Genomic DNA, 19,321 nt, shown 5'->3' on the forward strand with positions numbered 1-19,321 from the left:
TATATATATATATAAATAAATTGTATCTCTCACCTCCTGGCTGTTTTAACCCTTACACTTTGCTTTTTTGTTAATTCAGCCCAGAGTGTAACTTGTGTTTACCCAGTGAGAAGTCTAACAAATATTATTTGTGTGAAAACATCTCTGAAGAGCCCTTTCAGAATACAAAAACTCAGGTCAATAGTACATTCAAATTCCTGTAGTCCTTCAAGACCCCAAACCACAACCTCCATAACACAGGAGTTTTTCTGCTGTCTCCACATAGTAACTCAGACCATGAGGTCTGTACAGGATTAGATAAACAATGGAGAAGGCAATCAGCATTAAGAAAGTGCCCAATACTCATGTTCTAGAAAACAAAATATTTTACAACATGGATTTCACTTCAAGCTTGTTTAATTCCTAAAGGATCTGCAGCACTCCAAGGTCACACCAGTTGAGAACAGTCCTGTTTATGACAAGAGCATCAATAGCACCTATATAGTAAATACATTTCAGCACAATCAATCCCACACCAGGAGCAGAGCAAATGTCCCACCACTCCAAACATCAGGAACAGGGATTTTCCACATCACCAAAAATCTCTTGGCCATGTGCTCTGAAAACTGCATTGCAGCATCAGTGCATGAGCAATGAAAATCTACGGGAGTGCTGGTTATTTGCATAAAACAAGAGGAAGATGAAAACATTATTTAAGCTTTAAATGCCTGTAAAATACTCAAACTGAAATTTGAAAGATTATTGTAGAAAAATAATTAGTCTGAAGTGCTCCCTTTGTTGTTTCTGTTGTATTTTGTGACTGAAGTACAAACAGGAAAAGCAGAAGGCTTAATAATGTGAGAGCTCTGAACCAAGCACAGAAGTCTAATAGTGAATGGAAACAGTAAAAAGAAAAAATAACGCCAAGACAAACAAACAAACAAAGAAAAAAAAAAACCCGAAGCAGTGAAGCTTCTGCTAAGTACCAAATCCAGCCTAGAAAGACACATATAATTTATTTTCTGTTTAACATTTTAAATTAAAATGAGAACATCAGGGGAGTGTACTGGGGGAATTGACATGCAAAGGCTAAATAGCAGCTAATCTGTTTTATCTTCAAAGAAGCTAGAAGGAGATTAGGTTGGGTTTTCTTCATATTTCCAACAGCCTCCTACAGATTTGCATTTTGTCAGATTAGCTACTGAGTTTAAAAGTGCCTCTTTCTTCTTTGCAAAAGAGGCTCAGCAGACAATTTAGAAATTTTAGCAACTGAAACTACAACTGTTAAGCATTCTTTTAAGAAGATGACTAGTAGTGTGTGGGAAAAAAACCAAAAAACAAACAAAATTATCAAATGCTGATGGAATCATGGCCACATTTTCAGGGTTATTTTTCAGATGAACAGCAGGGACAGCTGTCACACATTTGTTGTGGGAATAACTGGCTGATTGCCATCCTCATCTTTAGCAGTTATGTCTAAACTATGGAAGATAAATTCCACCCAGAAATGCTTCCTCTTGAGCTGCAGTGGGCAGGGTAAAGTCCAGCACACAGGAACCTCTTGTTTTCAATCTTTGCAGACTTGTTAATTGTAACTATACGCTGTATTTAAGGCAAGCTAGTCAAAAAGTAATTTCTTTTGTCCTTAACAAAAAACAGGAACCCAACCACGAAGTACCTGGTCTCAAAAGCAAGACAAAAGCAGCATACCTAACACTGAGAGGGGATTCAACTGAGAGGCCCAGGAGAGCACAGGCATCCCTGGTGAAGATGTCACAGATGTCAGCCCACTGGTTGGCATCCAGGAGGTGAACGTAGGGCGAGTTCTCGATGCCCTGCCGCAGGTACACCAGGCTGCCCATCAGAACCTGAATATCTGGGAGGGACCAGGAACAGCAGAGTTTGTACAACAAACAAGAGATTGTGTCTCCAGCTGGAGCTTTCACATGGAAAACAGGCAGATATACACAAACAATTACAGCCATGACAGACAGGAGAGCTCCACTCCTGCTACTTTTTTGGCTGGGGAGTTGCCAGGGTGTGCTGCCTGGGAATTTGCTTCTAGCAGGTTTAGTTTTTTTGTAAGCTTTCTGACACACACAGTACTCTAAAAAAATAGGCTTTGTTGGATTCAGCTTGAGATGGTTCATTTAACTCACATGCTCTCCATTTTTCAAAAGTTTAATTTCTCTTTGTATTACCCCACGCAGCAGAAAATAGCAGATGACTATTCCGAGAACATTCCTCTGCATTTTTAGCACTTCACTCTGGCAGCAGGCCTATTCTAGATGTAATCTACATTTTATTTAAAGAGTCAAAAACCTTAAATTTAAGCAAATGTGCAATCATTCAGGTATTATTTTGAGCCCTCTTGAAAAAGAAGAAAGAAGATAATTCTAATTGTAAGGATTTGAGTTATACATGATAAATCCAAAAAGAAGCAGCCTTTAACAAACTGAAAATAATGGAGTAAAACAATTTGGAACATGTTTTACTCCAAAGTGCTGTATCCCAATGCTTTAAATCCCCTTAAAGTGACCAAAAATGTACCTTTCTGATGATTTAGGGCGAAGGGCTGGAAGTTTTTCGCATACTGAAGTGCTTCTCTTTGATTTGCTGTGCCACCCATCAATAAACTGATGAAATATAATCTGTGCAGTTTGAATTCCAAGGAGCTGTTCTGTGCCATCAGCATCTCTCTGTTGGAGACCGCCCACCTGGGAGAACGAGGAGGTACAATGGGACGTGACACCAGAGTAATTAAATGGCAGCCCACGGCACATGAAATCACTGCAATTATCTATTATCTACATCTATTTCAAGGAAAGTGTGACTGTTCCCTGAACTTCTGAGAGCCTCTACAGAGCACAGAAAATGGCAAGGCCCTTTACAAGTGATGGAGCTACACAGGGTGCACAAAACATGGACGATGTTAATTCTGGTGCTGCTGTAGAGGTTAAGCACTGCAAAATTCAACATTCACTGGTGGAAAGACAGGACTAAATTAGGCACAATATAAGGCAGAAATAGCTCAAGTCTATTGTATTTCAATTAATAGCACTCTGAATCTTAACAATTACTGACAGTTCTTCAGCTGCATGTCAAGAAGTTTGACCAAGAACATTTTCCAATGTCCTCATACACCCAACATGTTGTCCAAGGCACCGTGTTTGTGTGTGTGCCTCTGTTGTCCTGGAGATGGGAACTGCATCTATGGGACCTCAAAGATTGACATTATCAAGATATCACAGTAGGGGAAGGAAATCAGTTTAAATATCATACTTTACCCTGCTTAAACTTTGCTTTCTCTGTTATTTTCAACTTGGACAATAAAAATATTTCTCATTTTCTGTGTCTCTTTCACCATGACAACACTAATGTTAGGCTCCTAAATAACATGAAAGAATTCTTAAACATACAGAGAGTAAAATGAACTGAAATTTTCAAAGCATTTTATACAAGCTTTTCTTCATTATTTAGAATTTATCCATCCCTTTCTTGGTTTTTTTGGTGCTGTTTTTGGTTTTTTTTTTCCTTGATTCCATTTAGTCAGGCCTAAATCAATCCAATCTTTCTCTTAAGAACCTCAAGTTCCAATGTCCTCCAGTACATCTGTTTCTCATTAGTGTTAATTAGTTCTACTATTTTCACTGTGTGGGCCCTATTAAGCAAAAAGCTTTTCACTTTTTAGCAAGGAAGTGAGGAAGTCTGTGTTCCTTAAAAAAAAACAGGGTATGTGAGGCTTCTTTTCAATCAATACTAAAATGAGAAAATTAAGCATTCTTACTGTATTGGGAAGGCTTTCAAAGCAAGTCAGCCTTCTGCATTAGGATGTAGCATTAATGAGCAAGTATCCACTTTCAATTTGTTGTGGTGGAAGTATCAGGAGTCTGACTTCATTGGCAAGGCTTTGTGAAGACACAGTAACCTTTCAGTAGGAAACAGTGAAAAATGGAGCTTTTGAACTAAAAACAAGCCCTACTGTCCCCAGTTTCAGGCAGTTTCAGATTTTCCTGAATCTCCACCAGGAAGGAGTGAAGAGCACACTAACCATGGAGGCCGAGTGGGTTTTGGGGTGGTTTCATAAGTTGGGGGGGGGATAATTGTATTTTTATTATCAGTGTGCACAGTTTAAAACAGGATATCATGGCAATAAAGTACAATCCCAGCTACAAAAACAAGAGCCTGAGGTTAACAACCATAGACCAATAAGCAGATGAAGGACAAAACCTATTATAAATAAACACTAAGACTAGTCCACAATGAGATATTAATCTCTATTGCATCAAAAGAGCCTCCATCCTCTCCCTGCCAATATTTGCACCCACATGACAGAGTATTTCATCTTGCTGAGGTCGAGTCTATTTTTCCAAATTAGCTTTTAGGCAAGCTTTCCATTTTTAGGTCTTTGAGTGGCAGCACAAATTTGTATCAGAAGAAAGCAACCACAGAGGCAAGGCCTGAGGTGCTCAGTCTGGGACATGCTGTTCCTATTTCCAACAGAAAAACAAAAAACCAGCAAGGGAGGTTTAAAACACACAATCCACATATTCTCTACAACTGCCCAAAATTATTAGTAATCACATCACCTGTCTTCCTACCTCTTCTCAAAATGACACCCAGTCATTTTCACTTCTGAGACTCAAATCCATCTGAATTTTTCTAAAGTTTACACTGTACTTCGCAAACCACGGGTACACAGGACTCCCTTCAACTCCCACATGGGATTTAGATGTTAAAATGAATTTAACAAAGCCTAAAGATTAAATTAAGTTTAAATCATACCCCAAGGACCCAGCAAATACCAGGATCTGTGCAACTTGTAGAAGAGAAGAGAGCGTCTCTTTTGCAAATTACAGCCAAATCTTTGAACCTCCAAGTCATTTCCACCAGGACCTCACACAGAGGCCCAACCTGGGCTCAGAAGGGCCAGAATACACCCTGAAAAATGACTGGATTTCTTTTCCCATCACCAAACTACAGTGAGAAAAGTCACTGGAAGTTAATGGGATCTTGCAGGCATACAGAGATTACACAGCTCAGAGTGCAAGGCCAGATTAGGCCTCTACAAAAGTCAACTTCCACACCCCACAAGGGAAAACAAAAAAGTTATGGCCAGTTACATTCTATTTAAATCTGAAATGTCATGTTTAAATGTTTAAATTTGTATTAGAAAGAAAAGCTGGATAACAAATATAGTTAGGGTCTTTTTTTTGAGACACAAATACTTATTTCCATCACCTCAGCAGGGCTTTGAAAGTCTTTTTGAAAAGTCATTAATTTGACAACTCCCTTCCCATGGCAGTGACCAGGAGCCACCTGTGTTTGTTTTGTTTCCAGCACTGAGTGAAGTTGAGCACAGACAGAGAGTGCTGGCAGAGCCAGAGAAACTGGTTGGCTTTTAATCCCAGCTTTTCACAATTTTGCATGGATAAAACCTGCTATACTCCACATCCTGGTTCAGGAGACTGTAATTAATCATCCTTGTGTGACACTTTGCTTCAACACCACTGTCAGCAGCCTGACCCTGCAATGGGCCACTCTGGGGCTGTTTCAGGCTGAAGCTTTATTCACTGGTGCCAATTTTAGCCCAAGGAGCACAGTGCCACTTTCTGTGATATGGAGGCCATTCACACAGCACTGGTTTCTACCCCTCCTCCTGAACACTTGTGTCTGCCAGGAAATAAAAGGGAAATAGCTTCACAAGCATCAGCAGTTCTGTGGGCAGTTAATGCACTGGTTACCTCCTCAGCCAGAGAGCTCAAACCACGACATTTTGTCACATGCTGATCGTCCTCCCCAAGAGCCATGGTTTTTACATCAGCAGCACGACTATAAATAAGGCCCCTCTGTGCCCAGCAGCAGCCAAGAGAGGCAGACAGCTTTTGCACTGTCCAGTCTAAACAGAATAAACATTATACACAGAAGTAAGATGGGGAGGGGTAGACCAACACACAAACTGTGCTGACAATACACCCCATTGTCTGCCCATGCAGCTGAAAATAAAAATTCCTTTGAGGGACGACCATGCCTTTTCGTTTGTTTGAAAAATATTTAACACACTGCAGAAACTACATGATACAACTCAGTAGCAATGAGTAAGGCCTAAAGCACTGCAAAGTGGAGCTGGAATGAATTTGAGATTTCAAGGGAACACTCATAACAGCAAGTTACTGTTCCTGAGGGATTATCCTTCACAGCTCTGCTATTATTTGAACTACAAGATATATGTGGTGTAGCTGACAGTAAATCTTGTTTCAGTTGTAATATCAGTGTTGCTTCCCTTCAATTAGCCAATTCAACAGCAATAAACCACCCCAGTTTTCCACCTGTATAACTAGATTCAATGACCAACTATTTAGGTCAAGCTTTGCATGACCCAGAGGCATTACCCAGGATTTAGTCAATGAACACCACAGTTTGAATATCAGAGTGTCCCTGCACTTAGTTTAGATGCCAGTAAATGCTCAATTGACACACCTATGTTGGTTCATGTAAAAGGGAAAAGAAAATGTTGCTAATATGAAAATGTACTTAACTGAATAATGCAAAAAATTCTATCTCAAGTATAAGATCTATGCTCTGAAATGAAGGACAAATTTTGAATTTATTTTGGTTTCACTGTTTTTATTTTTTAAGGGTCACTTTAAAGTTGGTTAGGTTGTTTTGTTTAGTTGGTTGTTTTTTGTGTTTTGATTTCTTTTCTTACTTTTGAGAGCAACCTAAGCTTAGAAAAGTTTAAAAAAAAACAGGATGAGGGGGTTTCAGGGGGTTTCTTATTGTTTTTTCAGGAGGAATCTCATTAACAGGTGCCACTGTCAGCCCCAGGCTCTTCCCACCTTCTGGTCCCTTGTCTGGAAAGGGAGGGTGACTGAAGGACAATTGAGAAATTTGATCCAAGTCAAGTTCTGCTCACCCCAAAGGCTTCATGGCACCCAACACCTTTAATAAGTCCTGGTATCCTTCACAATGGGACCGCTTAAAATAAGGTTCACTAATGATCCGACAGAAGGTCAAGCACCACCATTGGCCAACAACTTTTCCTCCAAGTGACATTTCTTCCTTAAAGCAGCACCACAAGTGATTAAAGTGAGCCCTTAATCTAAGAAAGAGACCCTTAGTTAATCACTTCCCATGGAGAGTGACACAGAGAGAATGGAAAAGGAAAGATCCACTCAGTAACTACCCCTCTCAAAGGACAAGCAGGGACACATCAGAATACACTAAAGAGAGTATTGGAAGTGAAAAACTAAAGAACTGTTAAAAGCATTCTTTAAAAAAAGTGAGGAAAATAAATGAGTGGACTCACTCTAGTGCAGGTCTCAAAACTCTAACTTTTAATGCTTCCAATATTCGATTTAACTCCACAAATGGTTCTTTTTGACTTTGATCTATTGATAGACCAGACTCCTGAAAAGAAAAAAAAAGGGGCACTTTTTAGTTAAAGCATGAAAAACAATGGGTTAGCTGACAGTTTAAATATTCATCTGAAACATTCAAATGAGGAAGCTAAGACAAAGCTTCATTTTCCTCAGTGGATAACCTTCAACACCCACACTTGTTGTTACCTGACAAAGCTCCTCAGCTACATCCAGCATTCCCTGCCTGAAGAAGTGCTCCACCATCACCTCATTGAGGATCCTCTGGCTGTCAGCCTGCCAGCACCCATCTATGCCCACGCTGCTGATGTCCGAGTCAAAATTCTGAAACACACAAATTAACAGTTAATAGGCTGGAACAAACCACCTCACATCATTTCTCTTTAATCATGCAGGACACCTGTGTCTCCACCCTGATGCCTTCTGCCTATTACTCAGTTGGCCCTCAATTATCTCCAGAATGAAATAAATACATGGCAGCTTCCTTCATTACCTCCTGTGTAGGAAGAAGAAGAAGAAATCTTTTAGCTTGCTCCTTTCAAGTCTGAGTATTATTCACTACAAGGAATTACAGCAACAAATTACAAGTTTAACTAGAAAGTTAGAAATCTAGTTAGCCAATAAAGAGGGTTGAGTCCATGATGGATTTCTGAAGGAAGTACCTGCAGAAATGAAAACTGCGTATATGAAAACTGCATATATTAAACCTGAAAATGTTTAGAGAACAGAACACAAAATCACCTACATTAGAATCAAGACAGAGTCATCAATGTATCTCTGTCAGTACAAGCACACCAAGTTGCAAGTAACGCTTTAACTTAAGGATTTTTTACGTATCTGGGGATTAAGCAATGCTGAAAAAGCAAAAAAGTCACTTCTCCCCACATCCAAAGAACAAAATTCAAATCTCTGATGACCTCAACATCCCAACAACAGGATGAGCTTTGAAGATCCAAGAGATATTTTTTAGAACTAACCCAGATGATCCCAGTGCCATGTATTTTTAGGGCAGTGGCCTACGGACATATTCCAGGAATAACTGAAGACACTGTGACGCTGACTCCTCGGTAACACTTGGCACTGCTTGGCACTTTGCCTTTTGGCAGCAGGAGAGCAACATTTATTCTAATCCAACATATAAACCAGGATTTTTAACTGCTAACACGTTTTATGATCAGGGCAAGAAGGTTAATTTTAATAAAAATCCTCACCCACTGCTTAAAACAAGCCTCTTGCAAAATAAAGAGTCTAGAAGCCAGTGCATTGCTTGCTGCCTGCTCTGATGACTACAGCTCTCTCCCAAGAAGGAACTTCAGAGGAGCTGTTGCTCTGTGAGGAGCCACAGCCCTGCACAACATGGGAGCACCAGCCTCACACAAACACAGGTTTCTGTCACAGCAGGCAGGGCAGATAACACCCAGCTGGTACCAGCTATCTTCCCATGCACAGCTCAACTTCACACTGCACCTTCCTGTTACTCACCACTTACTAATTTCCTTCATCAGCACCTCTACGTCCCCTTTGATGCTGCTCTGTGTCACCATGAAAAAGGGACAGCCTTTTCATCCCTGCCCACACAGTTCCAAAGCCACTGCTTCCTTCAGGGCTCTCAGCAAACTCTCAGTAAAACATTAACCTTAGTCTGGCAAACTGACTTTTCCACCTTTCTGAGATGGTGGAGCGAGGTGAGTATTTAAATATTTGCCACTGATTCATGTCACACATCTAATAACATTTTCACTTGGGTGTCTTAACCTGTAAACTCCTCGTCATGCTGTTCACCTCTAAGATGTATCTTGTAAAACTTAACATCTTGAAGACTGAGTAATACTGTTCTTATTTGTGCCAACCATTCAAATCCTTAAAGGTTCAGCACCATTGCTGACTCTGCTCTCAGTGTCCAACCACCACCAGCAGGTAACACAAATCCACTAACAAAGCACTAAAGGATAGAAGACAGGATTCAGAATGCACAAGTTTGCACTTGTTACCTAGCTTCCAGGGTGGAGATCATCTTTAATCTAAAAATAATTGACTATAAATTATTCTTCATGCACTTCCAAGTCCTAGCAATGACAGAACCCCCTAAGCAGAAACTGGGCAGTTCTGGACAGTTACCAACCAGTGAAGCTGCACCTATGCCTCAAACATTATCACATCATTCTCACTGCTCAGGGGCAGAGATGCTAAAACCAATTACCTCAGTGCTCTCACAAAATGCTCATTTTCTTTTGAAACAGCAAACCTACCAGCCCTTACAAAACCCTACCATTAGATCTTTCCAAGTCACATAAAAGAAGTTATCAAATCCCATCATTCAACCTGAGGACCTCAGTCATTCTCTGACCAACTCAGTCTTGGTCAGGTTCTCATTCTAATAATCTTCTTTTAGTTTGTTTTAAACGATTCTGAGGTCTGTATTAAATGTGGGATTCTACAGCTCTGCCTCCTCTGGGTCCCGAGGAGCTTTAGGAACCGATTGCACAGATTACATTGAGTGACTGCCACATGTCAGAAAAAATTATCACTTGCCTTTGGCTTATATATTTCACAACTGTCAGGCATGAAGGATCTGCTGGTGACTACAACCCTCGGTTTTGTTTTGTAAATGCTAACAGTATGCTAACTGACAGCACGTGGGGTTTAATAAGATTTCAACAGTTAAAAGCATTTCTGCAAGTTAAAAACTCCAGAAAGCTTAAAACCCAAAAACCACAAAATAACCTATATATCAGCTAGTATTCCTGAATAACACATCTTTTTTCAAAGCTTAATTTGCAAGCCTGAGGCCAAAATGTACAGTATTATGTGCTAAATACACTAATGATACAATGTACAGCACATTATCAATAACTGTTAGAACATGATTGACTTCAAGATGCTCACAAATACAAGATGGACCTTTTCAACCAACATAGAACCCTCCATGTTACTCATAACAACAGAACATGAAGAAGGATGATGATTAAGGACAGTTTTATTCCTCAGTTATTTAGTTGAGATTACTTTGTACATTCCTCCCTTCTGAATTCTTTCCCAAAATACAAATAAAACATTTGTTTATCTTCTCTGTTCTATCTGTTTACACATAATAGAAAGCTCAACTTGCAAAGACTCTGTATTTAGGTAGCCCCATTCTTCAAAGCAGCACAATTAAATGATGTTCAGTAGAAGTTTTTAGTGTGTTCATACACAAGTTTTTACATGAAATGAACGCTAACTTAGGCAAAAGGCTGCTTTTCCAAAACAAAGACTAGATTAAAATGTTTGCCTTATAACAGATATAAAATTCAGGGGGGAAATGGAAGGAACTATCCTTTACTCCACTTACTTTCCTAAATGAAGGCATTTAACCACTACTCAGATTGCTCCCAGAGGGAAAACATTTACCAGTCTATCAAACATGCTTGGAGATGAATTCAAATCGTTCCAAAGAGTGACTGATTTAGAGGGACACTGATGAATGAGCTACCTGATAACAACTTGCTGAACAACAGTGACATGATGAGTTCTGGAAGCAGAGCAATTGCCAGTACAATACAGAAAAAACTGGATGCAAACATTTCTTTCCAAAGGAGAAAATGCTCTTTGGAAGACAGGGTAGCCTTTCATGGATCAGAAGCATGCAATCCACATAGGACTGCCATGAAAAGAGGTTCAGCTTATTAGATAAACTTTCCAAACAACACACAAAGCTCTGGCATTTCAGACCTCAATGTATTTGACGCCAAATTTGAACTTCATTTTGTTCTAAGGGTTTCTGTTCTCAGAGTGAACTCTGCAGGCAGAGAAGTCTAGGGCCCAGCCAAGTTCACAAGCAACAACTACAGTAACTTAAAAACTGACCAGACTAAACTTCTTATGTATAACTCTGTCCCATATGGGGAAAAAAGAAATTTAACCTGAAATTGCCAATGGTAGATCATGGTGCCAATGGCAACGAGTTCTTTCACAATCCCAGCTTGCTAAATAGGAAGCCCATTGATTCTCCATGCAACAGCAGCTGCCATTTGGCTGTGTCACATGAAATGAGTACCAGTATTAGCACATTTCCCAATCTCAAACCAGGCCATTCATGTGTGCCTGAGCATGCAGGGTTAGTAAGACCATAAGCAGTGTTCTGGAGATGTTAATCTGTCTGTAAAGTAAGTGAGGACTTACATGTGACAGAAACAGAACTCCAGTCTCACAAAGCAAGGCAAAGGCTGTGCTTCCTTAAATTCTAATGAGTGTTTTAGTTTGGAAGCAGCAGGATTTTGACCTGAATTGATTTTGAGAATCAATTCACTACATCAATTACACTTAATCACTTCTACTGGTTTAAGCTTAAGTACATTATGGTGAAGGGATGAGGGAGGGCAATTCCAGTTTGGGACTCTGGTGCCAACAAAGACTTTGCTGGCAGGTTCCAAGTGCAGTTTCCAGCAGCACAGGGAAATTGCATTAGGTACATATGGAAGATTTGCTTCCAATGTTACAGTTCAGGGAAATGCTGAATTTCACCTGGATTTAAACATTACACATATTCATCTGACAAAAAGGCCTAGACCTTCGGGTATATTTTAAAGTAGGCCCTTTAAGATACTACCATATTTGGAAAAATAAAAAAAAAAAACTGTAATATTTATATTTATTTTATATTTATATATTTTATATATAATTTCTATTTTTATATCTTTATATGGTTATGTTTATATTTATTTTATTTCCAGCAGCACAGGGAAATTGCATTAGGTACAGATAGAAGATTTGCTTCCAATGTTACAGTTCAGGGAAATGCTGACTTTCACCTGGATTTAAACATTACACACATTCATCTGACAAAAAAGGCCCAGACTTTGGGGTATATTTTAAAGTAGGCCCTTTAAGATACTACAGTTGGGGAAAACTAATAAAAAAATTTGCACCAAGGACATATTTAAAGAGGCAATCCTAACTTGTGCTCTGAACTTCACAGAACAACATCCTTTGTTACATGCAGAACTGGGAACTTGTGCAACTCCCACTGCTTTTAATTTTTGAATGCAAACACCACAGACAGTAAGTGAGATTGAAAATCCAGAGGAACAAGCACACTGCACACAGCCAGTTGAGCTCATTTTTGAAGACCTCACTGAAAAAGCCCTTCTGACACTCAACAGGAACAGAGCAGATTAATGAGATCCTTTCTACTATTTTACCAAGCAACGCATCTGAAATTTTTAAAAATGCTTTTATTTACATCTATTATTTTTCAAATAAATACACTACATAAACTTAAAACAGCAGGACAGGACACTGAAAAAACTATTCCCATGACAAGTAAGCAGCAATTTGGAGATTAGACTCAAGCCTAAGCTTCATTATGCTTGCAAGCATTTTCTTTGGCTTATAAGAAATACCATCACCAATTTCCACTGAACACTTACACCCTCTCCATACAACCTGGGGCTGTTCTACCTCAGAGGATTTAAATGAAGAAAGTATGGCTAAACCTGGAAGTGTATTTGTACACAGTCCACCTGCTAAAGCAGAATTGGAAAGTTTTAAAACTTAGGACAAGATTACATAGATTTATTTCAGGCTTCAAGCTGGTAATAAGGATGGAATTTTACTCTAGTTAATTGGTTTAGATACAGAAGCAAGGATTTGAGACAGATGCATCCTTAAGCTTTGGATAACAGTGACGTGTGGATTAAAGCTTTTAATACAAAGTTTGAACTCTCCACGATGGTCAGTCAGATATAAACAAAAAATACAAGTTTCATGGACATTCTGCCTAATAATGCAGCATTAAGTACTTTGTCTCTTCATCTCATTATTGTTACATTGTGCTTTAGCAGATTATCATTAATACCAAAGTTTAAATGAGATTCCCAAAGGATAAATCAGTGCTGTGTACTGAACAAATGTTTAGACCCTGTCAGAGCCACGTTCTGATGTGAAGCTATCACAAAAATGTCCATAACAGCAAGTATCAGACTCCCTGCACACAGAACTACTTTTATATAAGAACAGAGGGAGAAAAGCATGGCCTGAAAGTATACATTAACACCATTTCAGTATAATTTCAAAGAATTGTTCATATTTACCTACAAAACCGGGTACAATAATATTCATATCCCAGTTATTGTTGAACCTGGAATTCAGATGTCTCACATGTAAAGCACCAAAGATGAGCTGCCCTATCTTATTTAGACACAGAGACTGTGAGACGCTGAATCTCCTCTACTGGTCATTAAGAGCACTGCTATAAAATTAAGCTCCCAAAACCAGTAACATCCCTGTAAGAGGTACAAAATGCCTTTCTTAAAAAATTCTCTGGTCTTACAGAATGTTTTAGGTTGGACCTTAAAGATATCTTGTTCAATCCCCTGCCATGGGCAGGATCTTCCCATTGGACCAGATTGCTCAAAGTTGCTTTGAACACTTCTAGGGATGGGGCAGCCAAAGCAAAATGACACTTTAGAGTTACCTGCTGGTGACAATTGGCTAGAAATATATATATACACATATACAAAAACTAATAACTGATAAAACACAAAATATTTCTACATGCTGTAGTATCTATAGGGTCAGTTCTGTAAGAAATCAGGAGTTTTGAGCAGTCCCAGAAGGAACAGGCTGGCTGCAGTGGGTTTTGAAAGCAAGTACTGTGCTGCCCACTGGTTTCCCTTTGCTTCTGCAGCTGACAGAATATTTAGTTCAGATTAATTGTAGGAAAAATCCAAATTTTGTGCTATAATGTGATAATGCAGTCAAAGCAGAAAACAAATACCTTATCAATGGCTTTTCCAACTCTGGATACACTGCTGTGGATGTCTTTGTGGTCCGAGGCCAGCTTTTGGACTGTGTCTTTTATTCTCTTACAACACTGTGTCATAACAAGTGAAATCGTCCCCGACAAGTCCCCATCTTGATCTAGACAAAAGAGAATAAAATCACAACTTTGTTACAGACAAATGGGAATATCAAATCTCTTAATATGCAACAACACCAACAGACAAAAAGTGGTATTAAAGAGATGCAATCCAGAGAGTATTTGCAAAGCAAGATCAGCTTAACTGAAGGCAGATGTACAGGAATTCACCTGTATGAAAACTCTCCTGTGGAATTCAGAATCCAGTTGGGTGCACAATAACACCGAACAAGTACAACAGTTTAAAAATTTAATGCAAAGGTCTCATGTGTCTCAGTCACAGCAGATGAATAAACATCTCAAAGTAACATTCAGTTCACAAATCTCTAAGCACATAACAGAAGGATACTGAAGCTACTGCAGGATCAGTTTTCTTTCAGACAGCCCCTAAAGGTACATGAGAACACCATGTTTAACTTCAACAGGGTGCAAGCAAAATGAGGGTGCAAGCAAATGTGGATTAATGATGGCCCAATTAATTCTTGCCCTACAAGCCATCCACTGCTATTGGACTGTGTGTCTGAGCTAATGAAATTTCTGCTCCCTGACTTGTGGCAGTAGCTCTGAACAGTCTCCAATTCCCCTCAGTGGATGAGAAGCAGTCCACAGAGGACTTGTGGATCTTGTTATAAGATTTATTCTCTAGAAACTGTGAGATTTCTTAGCTGATGTCCAACAGGTTCACTGCTGTATGACCCACTCTGTGAAGAAAATAATAAACAGGACAGGCTTACAGGCCCCTGACCACATCACAGCTTACACCCTTTGTGCCTTGATTCAAACATCATTCAGAAGCCTGAGTCAGAAAAAAAATACTTCCTTTTGGTGCTTTACTTCAGTTCTTTCTTCCTGCTTTTGATTTAAAAATACAAGAAAAAATCTCCCTTCCAGTCTTACCTCTGAAGGTCTCTCCTTTCTCAAAGTTGAAGAATTTTTCCGTTAGGGATACAGACTTAGCAGCCTTCCACTGCATGGAAAGGCTAATTTAGGTGGGAGAGGAGCTCACAAATGTCTCCCTAATATTCCAGACCCAAAGCCTTCATGTGAAAAAACAAAATCACCAAAATACCTCTTTAGAAGAAGGATTTTATGGAAAACATGTTCACTTTTTAAGTTTGTTCCTTTTTGATTTCATGTTTTAACACACCTTTGCTTTCAGCAGTGTGTTAAGAGCCCAGTTTCTGCAGAGAGCAAAGAGAATCCAGAAAAAACTGCAATCACAGGGAGTAGATAATAACTTCACAGCCATTCTTCTAGGCCCCTTCCTTCCTGCACCCTCTGAAAGGTGCTGCTGACACTGTCACACACTGAGCCACCCCCTGTGACCAGCAACAGCCCCTGCCCAGCCCCACCAGCCCCAGCTGGGCAAGTTTCCACAGCATTTCTCCAACAGCCACGGGTTCTAAGAACAAAAATAACCTTTACCATGCTTTTTTCTCCCTCCAGTCCCATGAAGCCAAGGATCATCTCCTGGGCAAAAGGCTAATGGGGCTCTGTGGTTTTTTTCTAGATGACTGAGGAGTAATAGGACTGAAAACAGTTCGTTTCAGTGATTGTATGCATCCCAAACTAAAACTGAAAATTCCGCTCAACTATTCCAAAAAGTTCATCTCCCCAGTGAGGAGTAATAGGACTGAAACAGTTCATTTCAGTGATTGTACACATCCCAAACTAAAACTGAAAATTCCACTCAACTATTCCAAAAAGTTCATCTCCCAAAATTATTTCAAGAATAATCATTACTAGTTGCTATTTAATTTTTATGACAAACACTTAAAATAACATGAAGGATCTTTAACTGTCCCCATGAATTTTGCCATGGCAAAATGACCAGCCAGACATTATGCAACAAGCAAAATGGAAATACTCATTCCCCAAGAAACAGAAAGGCTGAAATGCACTTTCTGAAAGCCATTAAGCTAAAACCCAAATAACCCACACGGGTGCCTGCTTTCACCCCAAGCAAAGAAGTGAATTATTGGTCCCTGACATTGTAGCCGAAACCCAACTCCAGTAAAGCAATGAAAATGTCTACAGAGGAAAAGCCCTCAGAGCTGCAGAAGGTTTCCCCTCTGCTCCCCTCTCCACCAGCTCCAATCAAACTCTGAGCTACTTGCACTAAATCAGCAGGAGAAAGCCTGCAGCCATCCCTGCTGGTAATTCAGGGTTCACAGGACAGAGAGACAGCTTCTCTCTGTGATGTGTGTGCACAGTCACAATTTTTAAAAAAATTAAATATATTGGCACACAAACACCGAGCACAGAGCAGAGTGCAATGCCAAGTTTACTCAGCCAGACTCACTTATACCATCCAAGAATATGCAATCCTTGGCTACTCCAAGAAGACAGATTTATTAAGAGAACAGAGAAGGAAAACAAATTTGTCTTCCCATTCACAGGCCTGAGCATAGGGCTGGTCTGCCCTTAGGCTTTAACATGAAATCAGCTCAAGACATTTTAATACACTTGTGAGGGAGGGAGAAGGAAACCAGTTTAGAGGTTAAGGCAGTTTCTAATAGTTTCTCCTTCTCCACCCACTTCCTTTTTTATCCAGTGCCTATTTAAGGTCTTTTCATACATCTTTGCTCTCAGATCTTGTCCTAACCTCTTCTTCAGCAGTGAGGGCTTTCATTTCTCTTTCTTTTCTCCATTGAAATTACATCCAGGAGCCTATTTCTGCAGTTCATAGCCCTGGATTAGACTTCCACATTAAGATGTCTGGCTGCTTTCAATTCCATCCATTTTCAAAAATCTTCAAGATAGTGTGTAAAACCTGAAAATACCTGTTCTTTTCAGAAAGTTACAAATAGCATGTTAAAGAAAAGAGAAAATAGTAAGAATTTTGACCCCTATGAATCCAGCTCACCCTCAGATGCCAAAATTGTAGTCCCTAGATATCTGAGGGTGCATTAGCAATGTACTGGCTTCATTCTAGAGCATTTACTAAAAGAAAACCCAGTTTGGGATGTGCTCTCTGGGACAGCATCACTTGGTAAGTGCTGAAATTATTCACTGGACAGTGCCAAATCCAACTTGGATGGAAAACCCAATGAGGATCCTGAAGGAATCACAGGCTGGAACCTTCTAAATTCATTACAAAGAGAGTAAAAGCTCTGGAGCTGCCACAGGAATGTCAGAGCCAAGGCTTTACAGCCCAAAAAAGACCAGCACAAGCATGAGGGTGACACACACAGCTCTCCAGCAAGGTCAGCACCTCAGTTTGTGAAGACACAGATTTTAGTGACTGTCCTCAATGCCCAAGCCCAGGCTGTTTCAAACAGCACAAATAACAGTTACTGAAACACAGTTCAAAACAATGCCAAAAAGACCAAGCCTTATTTCATCCCAAATAAACACCTCACAATCAGAATTCCATGTCTGCTCTCTACAGAAACTTCTGGGTACACAGGGAGCAGTTCCAGCACACTGGTGCTTGTGTTCCTGGAATTATCCACACTCCTGAGCGAGCTCAGCACCTGTATTTGGACAGGCAAACCACGGCAAACACGTTGTCCCCCAGCCAAACAAAAACAAAAGCAGAGCAGCAGCACAGTTGATCTAAACTTTGGTCTCAGGAGCCTGCAAGTTCCTATTTTTAATCCCTGAGCCATCACCCGCTTCCTGCATGGCCTTGGGTAAATCACTTCAGCTGCTTCTCCATTCCCTCCCACTCCAGCAAACACGGCACTACCTCCGTCCCCGGGATTTCGCAAGTTTTAAACGCCCCGTGTTTACTGCTCTGCAAGTGCCCAGCACCAGCCGTGACACAGACACAAGGCTTGTTTACCTCCTGCTTCACCGCCAAAGCCGGCCGCAGCAAAGGAACACAGCTCAGGGACACAGGAAAAGAGAGACAAAAACAGAAAAGAAACGGGGGCGGGGAGTGGAGGGGGAAAGCAAACAGGTCAGCTCTGCCCTATTTCCTCTGTATTTCCCCCGGGATGACCAACCCGTCTGTAACCCAACATAAACCAGGAGCACGCCAGAGCTGCTGACCAGGAACAAACAAACCTCTCCAGCAGCACACACGGGGTGGGAGAGGCCCGGGAGGGTGAGATTGATCACAGAATTATGGAATATGCTGAGCTGGAAGGGACCCACCAGACCCAACGAGGCCGGCTGCTGGCCCAGCACAGGACAGCCCCAACAATGCCACCATGGGGCTCAGAGCATTGTCCCAACCCCTCCTGAACTCTGCCAGGCTGGTGCTGTGACCACTGCCCTGGGGAGCCAGGTCAGTGCCCAGCCACCCTCTGGGTGAAAAACCTTTTTGTCATGTCCAACCTGAACCTCCCCTGCTCCCACCTTTTAAATGTTCCCTGTCAACAACGCCCCAAAGCTCCGGGGGCTGCGGGGGAAGACCCCCGGCACAGAACCCTCAGGATGGGGTTCCTGGAGCCCGGGCTCTCCTCAGGATGGGGGTCCCTGGAGCCCGGGTTCTCCTCAGGACGGAGGTTCCTGGAGCCCAGGCTCTCCTCAGGATGGAGGTCCCTGGAGCCCGGGTTCTCCTCAGGATGGGGGTCCCTGGAACCTGGGCTCTCCTCAGGATGGAGGTTCCTGGAGCCCAGGCTCTCCTCAGGATGGGGGTCCCTGGAACCGGGGTTCTCCTCAGGATGGAGGTCCCTGGAGCCCGGGTTCTCCTCAGGATGGAGGTCCCTGGACCCCGGGTTCTCCTCAGGATGGGGGTCCCTGGAACCCAGGCTCTCCTCAGGATGGGGGTCCCTGGAGCCCGGGCTCTCCTCAGGGGCGTTCCCAGCCCACAAAGCCCGAAGTTTTCGGGGGCGTCCAGCCCACAACTCCCCAAATTTAGGGCTTCCTCTTCCCGGAGGGAGGAGCGGGGCCGCGTCCCCTGGGCAGAGGGGGTTGCGGGGGGGTCTGCACGTACTCTCGGTCTGCAGGATCTCCCTGCGCAGCCCTCCCGCGTACTGGATCAGCTCCTCCAGGCTGCGCTCGCACAGCTGCCCGTATCCCGAGAACTTCTGCAGCACCTTCTCCAGCTCCCGCTCCACCGTCACGCACTGGTCCATCGCGCCCGGGCCGCGCTGCTCCTCCTCCTCGTCGTCCT

At 41.5% G+C, this 19,321-nt stretch overlaps 1 protein-coding gene across 1 annotated transcript in view; it reads right to left on the minus strand.

Annotated features, from left to right (window-relative positions):
* RMND5A (required for meiotic nuclear division 5 homolog A) overlaps positions 1-19,315 on the minus strand; it is a 26,506-nt gene extending 7,191 nt beyond the window's left edge. Inside the window, exons 1-6 of the mRNA XM_005428334.3 lie at positions 19,142-19,315; positions 14,116-14,258; positions 7,548-7,682; positions 7,289-7,389; positions 2,530-2,696; positions 1,690-1,855 (exon numbers count right to left, since the gene is read on the minus strand). Of these exons, the coding sequence (XP_005428391.1) occupies positions 1,690-1,855; positions 2,530-2,696; positions 7,289-7,389; positions 7,548-7,682; positions 14,116-14,258; positions 19,142-19,283 (854 nt within the window). The 5' untranslated portion in view covers positions 19,284-19,315. The remainder of the gene's footprint in view (positions 1-1,689; positions 1,856-2,529; positions 2,697-7,288; positions 7,390-7,547; positions 7,683-14,115; positions 14,259-19,141) is intronic.
* Positions 19,316-19,321: the final 6 nt, after the last annotated feature.

This window comes from Geospiza fortis, unplaced genomic scaffold, assembly GCF_000277835.1.
Source record: "Geospiza fortis unplaced genomic scaffold, GeoFor_1.0 scaffold125, whole genome shotgun sequence".
NCBI lineage: Eukaryota > Metazoa > Chordata > Aves > Passeriformes > Thraupidae > Geospiza > Geospiza fortis.